The 12,672-nt window shown below is 47.8% G+C and overlaps 1 protein-coding gene across 1 annotated transcript; it reads left to right on the plus strand.

Annotated features, from left to right (window-relative positions):
- The first annotated feature begins 4,310 nt into the window (after positions 1-4,310).
- Positions 4,311-8,260, plus strand: LOC108292040 (translation initiation factor IF-2). Its single transcript, XM_017512649.2, has 3 exons — positions 4,311-4,449; positions 5,672-5,820; positions 6,450-8,260. The coding sequence occupies exons 1-3, from the start codon at positions 4,311-4,313 to the stop codon at positions 7,143-7,145; spliced, it is 984 nt and encodes a 327-aa protein (XP_017368138.1). The 3' UTR covers positions 7,146-8,260.
- The last annotated feature ends 4,412 nt before the right edge of the window (positions 8,261-12,672 follow it).

Consider the following 12,672-nt stretch of genomic DNA (forward strand, 5'->3'; position numbering starts at 1 on the left):
CACAATCTCGGCTCATCGCAACCTCCGCCTCCCAGGTTCAAGTGATTCTCCTGCCTCAACCTCCTGAGTAGCTGGGATTACAGGCACCCGCTACCACACTCAGCTGAATTTTGTATTTTTAGTAGAGATGAGGTTTCTACATTGGCCAGGCCGGTCTCAAACTCCTGACCTCAGGTGATCCACCCACCTCAGCCTCCCAAAATGCTGGGATTACAGGCGTGAGCCACTTCTCCCAGCCAGGAGCCTCGCATTCTAAGTGGTGCCATTATGAACTCGTGGGGGCTCAGAAAACAATACCCCAAAATAAAGGCCTCACAATCCGAAGTTGTTCTCTAACCTTCTGCCCTCCGGTCTCTCAGTCTCCTCTAAGGCTAGTCAAAGAAACCAGAATTCTTCTTCAATGTGGGTCATAGGACCCATAACCTCTTTTCCCCAAAGCCACAAAACCTAAGCTTATGGCTCTAACTTTCCCTCTGCTATTCTGTAAAAACTGGCCATAAAGAAACTGTCTGGCCTACCTTGTCTAACTGTAGGTCATAAGAGCATTCCAGAGAGGGTCTGGCTCCATACCTGGAAGAAAGGAAGGCTGCACAGAGAGACCAGGAGGAATCTAGACAGACAGGCCTTGCTGGGTCTCCCCAAGCAGTCTGTTCGCACTCAGTCAGACGCTCTTTGTCCAGTCCCATTTCCACATGTCATTTAATCATTCATTCATTCACTCATTCATTATGTGATCATGCTACGGAGTGGTTTTGCTAGTGGCTGTATTAACTTGTGTGGTTCTATTCACACTTTTAGCTGATATTACATACTTCTCTGTGCGGATATACATATATATGTATATACAAAATATATGTTTATGTTATATATACATATATATAATATATGTTTATGTTATATATACATATATATATATATATATATATATATATTTTTTTTTTTTTTTTTTTTTTTTTTATTTTTTTTTTTTTTTTTTTAAGAAGCTTTTTTTTTTTTTTTTTCTTTTTTTTTTTTTTTTTTTTTTTTTGCCTCTGCCTCACAAGTAGCTGAGACTACAGGGGTCTGCCACCAGGCCTGGCTACTTTTTTTTGGTATTTTTAATAGAGATGGGGGTTTCACCATGTTGGCCAGGCTGGCCTTGGACTCCTGAGTTCCAGTGATCTGCCCACCTCAGCCTCCTGTAGTGCTAGGATTCCAGGCGTGAGCCACTGCAACCGGCCAGGACTTTTAAACTCAACAGGTTAAAAATCACACTCAGGGCCAGGCGCAGTGGCTCACACCTGTAATCCCTGCACTTTGGGAGCCTGAGGTGGGCCGATCACTTGAGGTCAGGAGTTCGAGGCCACCCTGGCCAACGTGATGAAACCCGGTCTCTACTAAAAACAGGAAAAATTAGCCAGGCATGGTGGCGGGTGCCTGTAATCCCAGCTACTCAGGAGGCTGAGGAGGAGAATTGCTTGAACCCAGGAGGCGGAGGTTGCAGTGAGCTGAGATTGAACCACTGCACTCCAGCCTAGGGAACAAAAGCGAAACTCCATCTCAAAATATTTTTCAAAAAATCACAGTCAGTATTTCCTCCCCACCTTCTCCCTTGTTCACACAGGCATGATGACATGCATATGCCCACACACACACAAACACACACACTTGAACTCCATGGCTTGGCTAATGACTCATCAACCTAGTCATCTTCTTCAACTCCCCTTGCCACTCCCCATCCGGCCCCATCTGATAAGTCCATTTTCTCAAAACACTCCTTCCCTTGACTTCTGTGATGCCACCCTGTTTAATAAATATCTCAAAATAAGACTTTTTACTTTTCCTGCTTTGGAAAAATCTACGAAACAAATCTTGAGATATATTTGCTCAGCCATGGAGACTTATAAATGTCTGCAGATGAATGTTATATCTGCACAGCCGTACCTCTTTAATCAGTTTCCCAAGGCTCCTCATGAGGCCACAATTCTCCTTTGAGTCTTTGAAATTCTAATTCCAACTTCCCCACTTCTTCTCCTTAACTGGAAGAAAGCCTCAATAGTTGAGGTTGCTGGTCTGTGGAAGGTGATCTAACAGTAGATTGCAGGCAAGTCCCTAATTTAGAAATACCTGACTTCAAGCAATGGGCGCTTTGAACAGGGGCTGCAGCTCCTGTGAGGAGAGACTGCTCTCAGCAGGCTTCTGTTCTGGTTCTGACACACCCAGAGAGTGACTGCTGCTACCTTTTCATAAGTAAATGTCCACATGCACTTAGACACCCTAGAGAATTCACTTGGCCAGCACCCAGGGCGAGAGGAAGTGAGAACTGAAAATTCACTGAGCAGGTGTGCTTTCTCACTGGATGTAAACTAGCCAAGATGAAATAGTGATCTCAGAACAAGAACCTGGAAGTTGCCACTCCACATGCAGAACTGCGTTTGAGGGCATTCTCAGAGTTGGAAAGGCTGGTTGAGATCTGAAGGCTTCTGGGCAGAAAAAAGACGGTGCTCTCTAGAGGCTGGGGTTCCCTCAGATCATATGTGATCAAAGCCAAAGAGCCCACTCACGTTAATCGGATACATAGAATTTACTTGCATTAATTGGATGCATAGACCAACGATCCACTCTAAATACAAGGGTGGATTACTATGCCTTTCTAATGTCCACAATACACATTTTTACCATCCTAAATACCACATATTAGATGGAATCAACATTCCTTGGAAACTGACCTAGACATTAGAAGATTTATGGGGAACTAAGCAACAATTCCCAGGGTGAATTCCATGGAACACTGGATCCAGAAGATGCTTCATGAGAAAGAGTGCTCTGTGGCCAAATAAAGTTGGCAAGCAACCCATACTATGGCGTCATTCTAAAGAGTCCCAATGTAGGGTATAATAATACTTTTTTTTTGAGATGGGGTCTCACACTGTTGCCTGGGCTTGAGTGCAATGGCGTGATCTAGGCTCACTGCAACCTCCACTTCCCGGGTTCAAGCGATTCTCCTGCCTCAGCCTCCTGAGTAGCTGGGACTACAGGTGCCCACCACCACGCCTGGCTATTTTTTTGTATTTTTAGTAGAGATGGCGTTTCACTGTGTTGGCTAGGCTGGTCTTGAACTCCTGACCTGGTGATCCTCCTGCCTTGGCCTCCCAAAGTGCTGGGATTGGCATGTGCCACCACACCTGGGCAATGATAAAGACTCCTTAAAGTCCTCCAATAAAAAAACAGATTAACATTAGCATTTCCCTAACATACTTTATCATTGTAATTCATTAGTGATTTTTTTAGCAAAACAGCATCCTAAAACACAAGGTGGTGAATCCTGCTCTAGACACACACTGCACAGAGTGTGCCGCTGAGCAGGTTCGCCTTTAGCAAGTTCACTGTTCTGTGGCAGAATGACTGACTACTTTTAGGCCTCCATTTCCTCACCAAAAAATGCAATGAATACTACTGTTGTGAGAAATAACTGAGATACTACCTGTAAAGGCATTTTATAATGAGCCATAATAGTGTCATCTGCTGTCTTCAGAGGCATTGCAGTCCTGAGGGTGTACTTCTTGAGGTGCAACTCCTCAAAATGCCTTGACAAAGGTATACTTTTGTTCTTTCATTCATTCATGTATTCATTCATTTATTCCACACCATCTCCTTGAGTGGTAGGTCTTAAGGGCTATAGCCTGGTTTTGGACCCTGGGAAGCTTATGGACAGTGGGCAAGTAAGGTCCACTGCATTACTTTAATCACACACACACACACAGAATTCTGGTGGTGGTGAGAAGGTGCCTTACCAGGGAAAGAATGGGATCAGGGAAATCTTTCCTGCTGAAACCGTTAGGATTCTTGAAGGATCATTAAGAAGTTTGCATGTACGGGGGGCTTGGGCATAAGGTCAAAACACTGTAATACAGAGAGTATGTGAAGAGTGGGCCTCCCATGAATGGGTCACATGAACATGGACCCCCAAGGAAGCATACCCTGTGTTCCATCTGTGATACCTGGTTCATCTGTGTCCTCCAAGCAGAGGAAGAGGATTTAGCTAAGCAAGGAGGTTCTTTCTGGAAAGTAGAAGTCCTGAGGTGGGTGGTGATCCTTGACTTTGAATAAGGTGTGTGTGGGGGCACCGTGGGTGGGGATAGGAGTGCTGCTGCGAAGTTATCTTTAAATAAGCAAGCGCCAGAGCCATCCTGGGAGTCAAGCGCCCTCCCTTCTGCCCTACACCAGAGGCCAAGTGTGGGCAACTCTAGTTTCCTCCTCTGCTCTGATGAACTGTCTGTGGGAGAATATTTCCAGACAAAAGAGGTCTTGATGGCAGGTTGGTTTACCCCATGTCTCCAGCCTCCAACTACCAAAAGCAAGTCTCCAAACCCAATAGCTCCTGTCAACAGCCTTCCCAGATTCCAAAAGCAAAGGCCGTCACTGTCCCAGGACGCTACCAATCCCTGGCCTGTGATGCTCCCTCTGGAGGTGCGAAAGCATGGGAGTGCATGGGTATTCCAGAGGCATATGGAACCTGAGGCAAGAAGGAAAATGAACACCTCTACATCCACTTATGACAATATCCTCCCATCTTTGAACTAGGCAAAAAGTGAATAAAAGCTCTGCAGTCAGTGAACATGACCGCATCGGAAGCCAGAGTTGCTCCATCTGTTGCATGCCACTGTCAACTCTCAAACCATCAGGCAAGAGAAAGGACAAATGGGGAGGTGTGGGGGAGAATCTGATATGGCTGTTTCCATTGAATAATTAAGCAGGGTTTTTTGTTTGTTTGCTTTTTGGAGACATAGTTTTACTCTGCCTGCCGGGTTCAAGTGATTCTCCTACCTCATTCTCTTGAGTAGCTGGGATCACAGGCGTGTCACCACGCCTGGCAATTTTTTGTATTTTTAGTAGAGATGGGGTTTCACCAGGTTGGCCAGGCTGGTCTCAAACTCCTGACCTCAAGTGATCTGCCAGCCTCAGCCTTCCAAAGTTCTGGGATTACAGGTGTGAGCCACCGCATCCGGCCAATGAAGCAGGATTCTAACAACACCCACCTTTATTTAAAATGTTGATTTTTGCTTATTATATATTTTTTACATTCAATTTGGTTTTGTTAAAAATATTGTATTAAAATACTATTTATCTTAATGATGGAGTGCTGCCCTGTATGTTTCTTTTTTCCCCAGTAAGCCCTTGGCCCTCCTAGTGTTACTTTTTGCTTCAGTATTTACAGTCCTTTTGTCGAAGGGCACTCTGATGTTTCCTTACTGATGACAGCGTGTTCCTAAGAAACCGCAACGTGCCCAAAACCGAGCAAGGAAGTGCGGCTACGCGGCATGCAGCTACGGCGGAATTAGGAAAACCCCAGGGATTTGGGAGCTCCGAGAACAGAGGCGCCTCTCAGGGCACGGGGGACTGATCTTGCCCTGTATTTCTTGGCAACAGGCTTTAAAGTTTAACTTTTCCAAATCCTGCTGTCTCCATGCCGTCGAGGGGCGCGCCACCGCCGGTGGGAGGACGCTGAGCTGGTGGGAGCCCAGGCCAAGCCCAGAGGCGGGCGGGGAGTTCTCAAAGTGGGAAAGTGGCCCCGTCCCTTCCCGGCAGGAATCCGGAGCTCCTCCTCCGCCCGCCGCGCCGCCATCAATCACCGCGACAACCCGAGCGTCCCCTGCCCGGACACACCGATCCTTCTGCTTTTCCTCCTGAGGGAGGAAATCTCTGGTTGGAGCATCTGCCCTGCACACTGGCTGGACGCACCGGAGGGGTCCGCGCTGGGGACCAAAGCTGTGCGACCCCCAGTCTAGCCCGCGCGCACAGGCACAGGGAGCACCTGACACCCTGCAGGCAGCCACGCAGGTAGAACGCCACAAAGGTCCCTACCACCCCGTCCCGCGCACATGCGCCCACACCCGAACCTCCAGTCACCGTGCCTGCACCCTCCAGCTGTCCCTCACCCCCAGCCCCGCATAGGTCAGCTGAGGACACCCGGTGACCCTGCCTGGACCAGCGGCCACCTCGCCCTGCGGAATGTCACCCTGCCCCCTTCCCCACTCCCCGATTCCCCCTTCTGTTCGCCACGACAGAAGGACTCTCTCTAGCTCTCTTCCCCAAGTCCCCTCCGGAGTGGGGAGAGAGTGCGCGCAGCAGCACCCGGGTCTTGAACCCCAGAGAGCCCCGCCCATGCACGGAGCCTCTCCGTGCTCTGGCAGCGGGCACAGGGGGTGGGGTCTCCGCTGCCACCGCCCCTTACCTCGCGCGGGCCCTCCTTGCAGGTCCCGGAGGCGGGGGCAACCGGTGATCCCGCAGATGAGCGAGGGGCTGGGTTTCCCCGCCCAGGAGGAGCCAGAGGAGAAGGAGGAAAACGAGACAGGGGGAGACAGGAGGGCAGGAGAGGGGAGAGCAGGGGAAAGAGGAGGAGGGGAGAAAGGGCTTTGTGTCAGCCTCCGGCCGTCCCTCTGTGATACCGAGCCATCCCCCTCCCCCAGCCACCTTCCCAAGCCCGCGGAGTGGGTGGAGCGGGGGCGAACGGAGCGGAGGCAGGGAGCAAGGCGCCTGCGCGACCCCGGGTCTGGCCGTTCCCCCCTCCCATCCCCTCGTACCTCCAGCCCCCGCCCCTCCTGACAACCACCCGCTACGCTTACCCGGTTACAAGGAACCCAGGCTGCAACCAGGAAAAACTGCGATCAGAAAGTTTATCTAAGCCGGAGCAAACTTGGCTGGACCGGCCCCTGACCCGCCTTGGCGCCGCCGCCCCTGTCTTCTGCGCTCCCTGGCCAGGCGAGGACCAGAGTTCTGTTCTCGGAGATTCTTGCCTTTCTTGTTTTAGCACAAACGCGCGCGCACCCCTTTCCCATAACGAGCCCCGCCGCCCAGCTGCAGATCCCGGGGTCCGTCGCGGGGGCTGGAAAAGCCTCACTCGAGAGGCCCGAGCTGGCTTCGGCTCTGGGTCCCGGGGCAGGTTCTCCAGGGTTGGATACGCTCTGGACGCCTGGGCGGGTTGTTTTGCTTCGGCCTTGCTGGCCGGGGGCCCGCCCACCCCGCCTGGAACGCGGTTTGGATCGGCGCTGGGAGCCCTTTGTAACCCCAGCCGCAGGCCGCGCAGGCAGGCGGGGACGCGGGAGCCGCGGGGCCGATTCCTCGCCAGCATCCAGCCTTTTCGGAGTCAGGCGCGTCCCTGGTGATTCGCTGAGTTTTCCCACTTCCCACGGGGACCTCACCTTTGGGAGTGAATTGCTGACAGTGTTAGAGTAACAAGCCAGTGTCACGGAAGGAAACTTAAAGGGACAAAGGGAAACCTTAAAGGTGTCAGAGAGACGTTTGTTTTTGGACAGAAACAGACAGCGAAGCGGAAAGAAAACAGACCTTATTTCTGTTCTTGTTCCGCTTCAGACAGTAGCAGAGGAGACTCGGACTTCATTGGTGTTGATTCTCGTGATTCCTGTCTTCTAAAATCCCAAGACTTATTTATCATTTATCATCATCAGCTCAGATCTCAGGAAAACAGCGCACTGCACTTCTGTTTCTGCTCCAAGTCACCCATTAAATAAATAATGGAACACCTGCTAGTGCCAGGCGCAGTTCTAATGCTTAGGATGTGGGCGAACAAACAAAGGTCTCCCCGGCCTGGGGGAGCTGAAGTCCTTGGGGGAAGAGGTGGGAGACAGAGGGCAAACCATGGCCATCCCTAAGTAAATTATTTGAGGTGTTGGAAGAGGTCGGTGATAGGGAAAACAAGAAAAAGAATATGGAGGCCCAGAGTGCTGGTGCCTGGCGCACGTCACAGTATTAAATAGGTGGTGTGGTTATGGTAGTCCTCAAGGAGGGTGGGATTTGAGCTGCGAGGGTTTGAGCAGAGGGTGACCAGCTCTGTTACTGCTGAGAACTCAGTCTGATGCTGTTTGGAGAGCCCACTGTCCGGGCAGAGGTGGAAATAAGCGAGGAAATGATTGAAATAGTTCAGGCTAGAGATGGCGGCTGGTGGCAGGCTCAGAGCAGGGGCCCTGGGGAGAGGTAGGTGGATTCCTATTTATTTTGAAGGTCGAGCTGACAGCAATTCCTGAGAGGTTGTATACATGGGCAAAAGGGAGAGGCAGACAGAGAGGCAGACCTGGCCCCACGTCCCTCTCTCTTCCCTTTTCAGCCCCAGAGTGACCCAGTTTTATAGATACAGGGTGCCAGGTAAATGCTAAAGACACCTGGCCTCTGCTCCTTTCTTCACATCATTTTCTTTTCTCCCCTTCCACCCACTCTTGAAAACGTCCTTCCTTTGTCCACATTGCTCCATGGATGCTCCTTAGGGGCCATATGGCTCTGCCCTTCCCCAGGAAAACATCTTTTACTTAGAAATAAATTTGGGGGTTATTTATTCAAAACTATTTCTTGAGTACCTACTATGCACCAAGCACTGTCATAGGCACTGGAGCTAGAGCTGTGAACCAGACAGAAACATCCCCATGTTCTCTAGAAACTCACAATCTGATGGGGAGGGAGAGGCAATAAACCAGACTACCGATGTGAATGTGTGGTATTCAAGCCACAGAGAAGAGCTGAACCGGGAAGAGGAAGAGAGAGTGCTGGGAAGGCTGCACTTTAAAACGGTGACACTCACCAAAAAAAACGTGAGGACACATGGACTTACCTCATTTTTGGCAGATTTGACCTCTCATCCCAGGGCCCCAAGAGACCAGAGTGGCCGATTCAGTCAGCTGCAGAGAGCACAAGTGCTCTTGGGGCACTTTCGCAGGCTTGGGAACCAGCTAGCCAAGAAAATGCCATTTGTAATGAAGTTATTTCCCCATTAAAGTAAAACAAGCAGCGTTGGTTCTGGAGGCATTGCCCAGAGTTGGCAACTCGGCAATTTGTTTCTGTCCTCTGTTGAGCAGGGCAGGTAGAGGTGAGTGTCGTGTGTGCATAAAATGACTTGAAAAGAGCAATTTTTTTACTCCAGGGTTTGAGCTTTAAAATCATCATCATAATCGTTATGGCAATTCTCATTTATTTATTGATGCGTGCAGATACTGGGAGACGTCACCCTGGCTCAAGCCCCATAGCATAGCCACGTGGAAGATAGAGAGTATCAGCAGATAGCTAACTATTTCCACGGATTGGAAATTACCTAAACAGTGCTTAGAAGTCTGCATCTCCCTCTTCAAAGATACGGTTCACTAGAGAGAGGAGGTTCTAAAAAGAAAGGGACATTGAAAAGAATACATTCTTTCTACTTTTTGACTTATATCTTTGTTTTGGAATCTGAAAGAAAGGAGGGCTGGGCACGGTGGCTCAAGCCTGTAATCCCAGCACTTTGGGAGGCCGAGGCAGGTGGATCACGAGGTCAAGAGATCGAGATCATCCTGGTCAACATGGTGAAACCCCATCTCTACTAAAAATACAAAACATTAGCTGGGCATGGTGGCGCGTGCCTGTAGTCCCAGCTACTCAGGAGGCTGAGGCAGGAGAATTGCCTGAACCCGGGAGGCGGAGGTTGCCGTGAGCCGAGATCGCGCCATTGCACTCCAGCCTGGGTAACAAGAGCGAAACTCCATCTCAAAAAAAAAAAAAAAACCTCAGCCTCGCAGGTAGCTGGGACTGCAAGTGAACACCGCTGAGTCTGACTAATTTTTGTATTGTTTGTAGAGACGGGGTCTTACCATATTGCCCAGGCTGGTCTCAGAATCCTGGGCTCGAGTGATCCGCCTGCCTTGACCTCCCACACTGTTGGGATTACCCGTGTGAGCCACTGTGCCTGGCATGGGCCCTTAACTTTTCAAGTTGCATGTTTATGAAGTCTTTAAACATTTAAAATATTGTATGAATCCTTAGTTAATCTGAAGAAAAACCGGAAAGGGATCCCAATCCAGGTCCCAGGAGAGGGCTCTTGGCTCTCACAAGAAAGAATTGGAGGCGAATCCATAGGGTAATGTGAAAGCAAGCTTATTAGCAGCCGCGTGGTCTACTCAGCTGCTTATACGATTGTATGCTAAACAAGGGGTGGATTATTGCTGAATTTTCCTGGAACTGAGGGTTCCTCCCCTTTTTAGATCATATGGGGTAACTTCCAGAGGTTGCCATGGCATCTGTAAACTTTAATGGCACTGGTAGGAGTGTCTTTTAGCATACCAATGCATTATAATTAGCGTAAAATGAGCCATAAGGGTGACCACAGGTCACTTTCATCCCCATCTTAGTTTTGGTGGGATCTGGCTGGCTTCCTTACCACATGCTGTTTTATCAGTAAGGTCTTTGGGACCTGTATCTTCTGCTAACCTCCTGTCTCATCCTGTGACTAAGAACGCCTTAACCTCCTAAGAATGCCACCCAATGGGTCTCAGCCTTATTTTACTCATCCTGTTTTCAAGATGGAGTTGCTCTGGCGAAAGAATTGGAAACACAAGTGTGAAGGCAATCTTACATGAAATTACTTAAGATTTTGTTATCCTCTTTGACTTTAGTATGTAAATAGCTTAAAAATTTCCAAGTGTTGAGAGTTCCTTGTTGCTCATTAAATTTTTGTTATGAATTTCCAGGTACATTGTATGATGGTGAAGGAGGAGCTTGTTGAATTTCTGCTTTTTCAAAAAATTCATTGGGTCTTTCTTTGTGATCTAATACATGATCAATTTTGAGAAAATATTTCCGTATTTATCTGAATGGAAGACAGATTAAGCAAGCCCCATAATCTAGTTCCAGGCTGAGCATAAAGTAGTTGTTAAAAAATTGTTTATCAGTGAACATGAACAATAATTAGTTAAATGTTCATTTGTCTTGTATATTTTTTCTAAGTCTCTATGTCATTTATTATTTCATCTTCCAGCCAGTCTTCTAGATTATATTCTGTCTTCTACTCCACTCATCATGAAGAAAGTGGTTTTAGGATGGGTGTATTAACATCTTCCATTTCAATTGGAATTCTGACATTTTTCTTTGACTTTCAACTGTTGTTATTCCAGCATTTTCATGCTGTGTTACACAGTACATAAATATGCATGTGTACTATCACATCACCATGGACTGCATAGTTGTTGGTATAATAAAACTCCTTTGCCCAATTCAATGTGTTTCCCTTGATTTATTCTTTGACTGAAATTCATATCATGATCCCTGCTTTCTTTGTCTTTGCATCCATGTAGTAAATTTTTGTCCATCCTGTGTTTTAAGTCTCTCTGTATCATTATATTTTGGAGGATTCCATTTAAAGCAACATATTTCATGACTGGATTTGGTTTTTAAACCCAACTCATGAATTTGGTTTAATTTCTGCCATCCTGTTTTATGCTTTTAGTGTTTTATGAAACCCTGCCATTTCCTAGGTGTTGTGTTTCTTGGTTAAACTGACTGTGCTCTATTTCTTTATATATTCTCTAGTCATTTGGAAAGTATATTTGTTGTTTTAACCATAGTGGTTCTTTCATTTCTTTTCTTTTTTTTTTTTGTGACTGAGTCTCGCTCTGTCGCCAGGCTGGAGTGCAGTGGCACAATCTCCGCTCACTGCAACCTCCGCCTCCCTGGTTCAAGCAATTCTCCTGCCTCAGCCTCCTGAGTAGCTGGGAGTACAGACACACGCCACCACACCCAGCTAATTTTTGTATTTTTAGTAGAGACGGAGTTTCACCGTGTTGTCCAGGATGATCTCAATCTCTTGACCTCGTGATCCACCTGCCTCGGCCTCCCAAAGTGCTGGGATTATAGATGTGAGCCACCACACCCGGCCTCATTTCTTTTTTTCAATATAGAACTTTTGATTATCTATGGGGTGGCAGGCACTGTCCTTGGTACTGTGGGTATGTGATGAAACAGATCAAATCTCTCCTTCAATGTACTTATCATCTAACGGAGGCAGACAAGAAACACATGAACAATTAAATATGCAGATATGCAGAGCATGATGCATACCATGAAAAAAACAGAACAGTGTGAGGAAGAGTGGCTGGGGGGCTACTTAAGTTGGGCTATCGGAGAAGACCTCCCTGAGAAAGTTATGCTTAAGCTGAGATGGATGACAAGAAGGATGCAGACAGAAGAGCACCTGAGAAATATTCCACTCTAGGTTGAAGGAACAGCCAGACGCAAGGCCTTACGGTAGGTGACAAGGAATCTGAGGAAGCCCACTGGGGCTGGGGCTGGAGCCTCGGGGACAGTGCTCGAGGAGGATTTCAGCAAGGAATGGCTCCCTCTGCTTTATATTTCTTAAAAGGCCACAAAGAAGGCTGTGAGGAGAAGGGACAGCGGGGAGGAGATGAGCAATGAATGTCAGAAGGAGACAAAAGAGGTAGACTTTCAGCCTCAGGCAAGGGACGGTGGATTGATTAGGCAGAGGGTTAGAAACAAAACAGAGTGAGTGAATTCAAGCTAAGCTTTGAAGGTAGGACCCACTGCGCAAGCTATTTTACTTATCCCTCCTGTAGTACATTTGAATACAATTTGGATTATATTTTGGTTGAATTTAGCCATCAATAAATTTACTAAATTTATAGGGTGACTTAAAGTAGCAAGTATTTGCTTACATAAACTGGAAAAATATTGTCTCCTTTGAGTATGTGTAAAATAAGTTATAACGAGGTAGTGTCCTTAAAAAAATGTGTGCTTGCGCCAGGCGCGGTGGCTTATGCCTGTAATCCCAGCACTTTGGGAGGCCGAGGCGGGTGGATCACGAGGTCAAGAGATCGAGACCATCCTGGTCAACATGGTGAAACCCCGTCTCTACTAAAAATA

The sequence above is a fragment of the Cebus imitator genome, unplaced genomic scaffold (assembly GCF_001604975.1).
Source record: "Cebus imitator isolate Cc_AM_T3 unplaced genomic scaffold, Cebus_imitator-1.0 Scaffold475, whole genome shotgun sequence".
Taxonomy (NCBI): domain Eukaryota; kingdom Metazoa; phylum Chordata; class Mammalia; order Primates; family Cebidae; genus Cebus; species Cebus imitator.

Coding starts and splice junctions, on each gene's coding strand:
- LOC108292040 (XM_017512649.2), top strand. CDS start 4,311: ATGTCTCCAGCCTCCAACTACCAAAAGCAAGTCTCCAAACCCAATAGC. Junction 4,450..5,671: donor CTGTGATGCTCCCTCTGGAG/GTGCGAAAGCAT, acceptor TTTCCTCCTGAG/GGAGGAAATCTCTGGTTGGA. Junction 5,821..6,449: donor CCCTGCAGGCAGCCACGCAG/GTAGAACGCCAC, acceptor CCCCTCCCCCAG/CCACCTTCCCAAGCCCGCGG.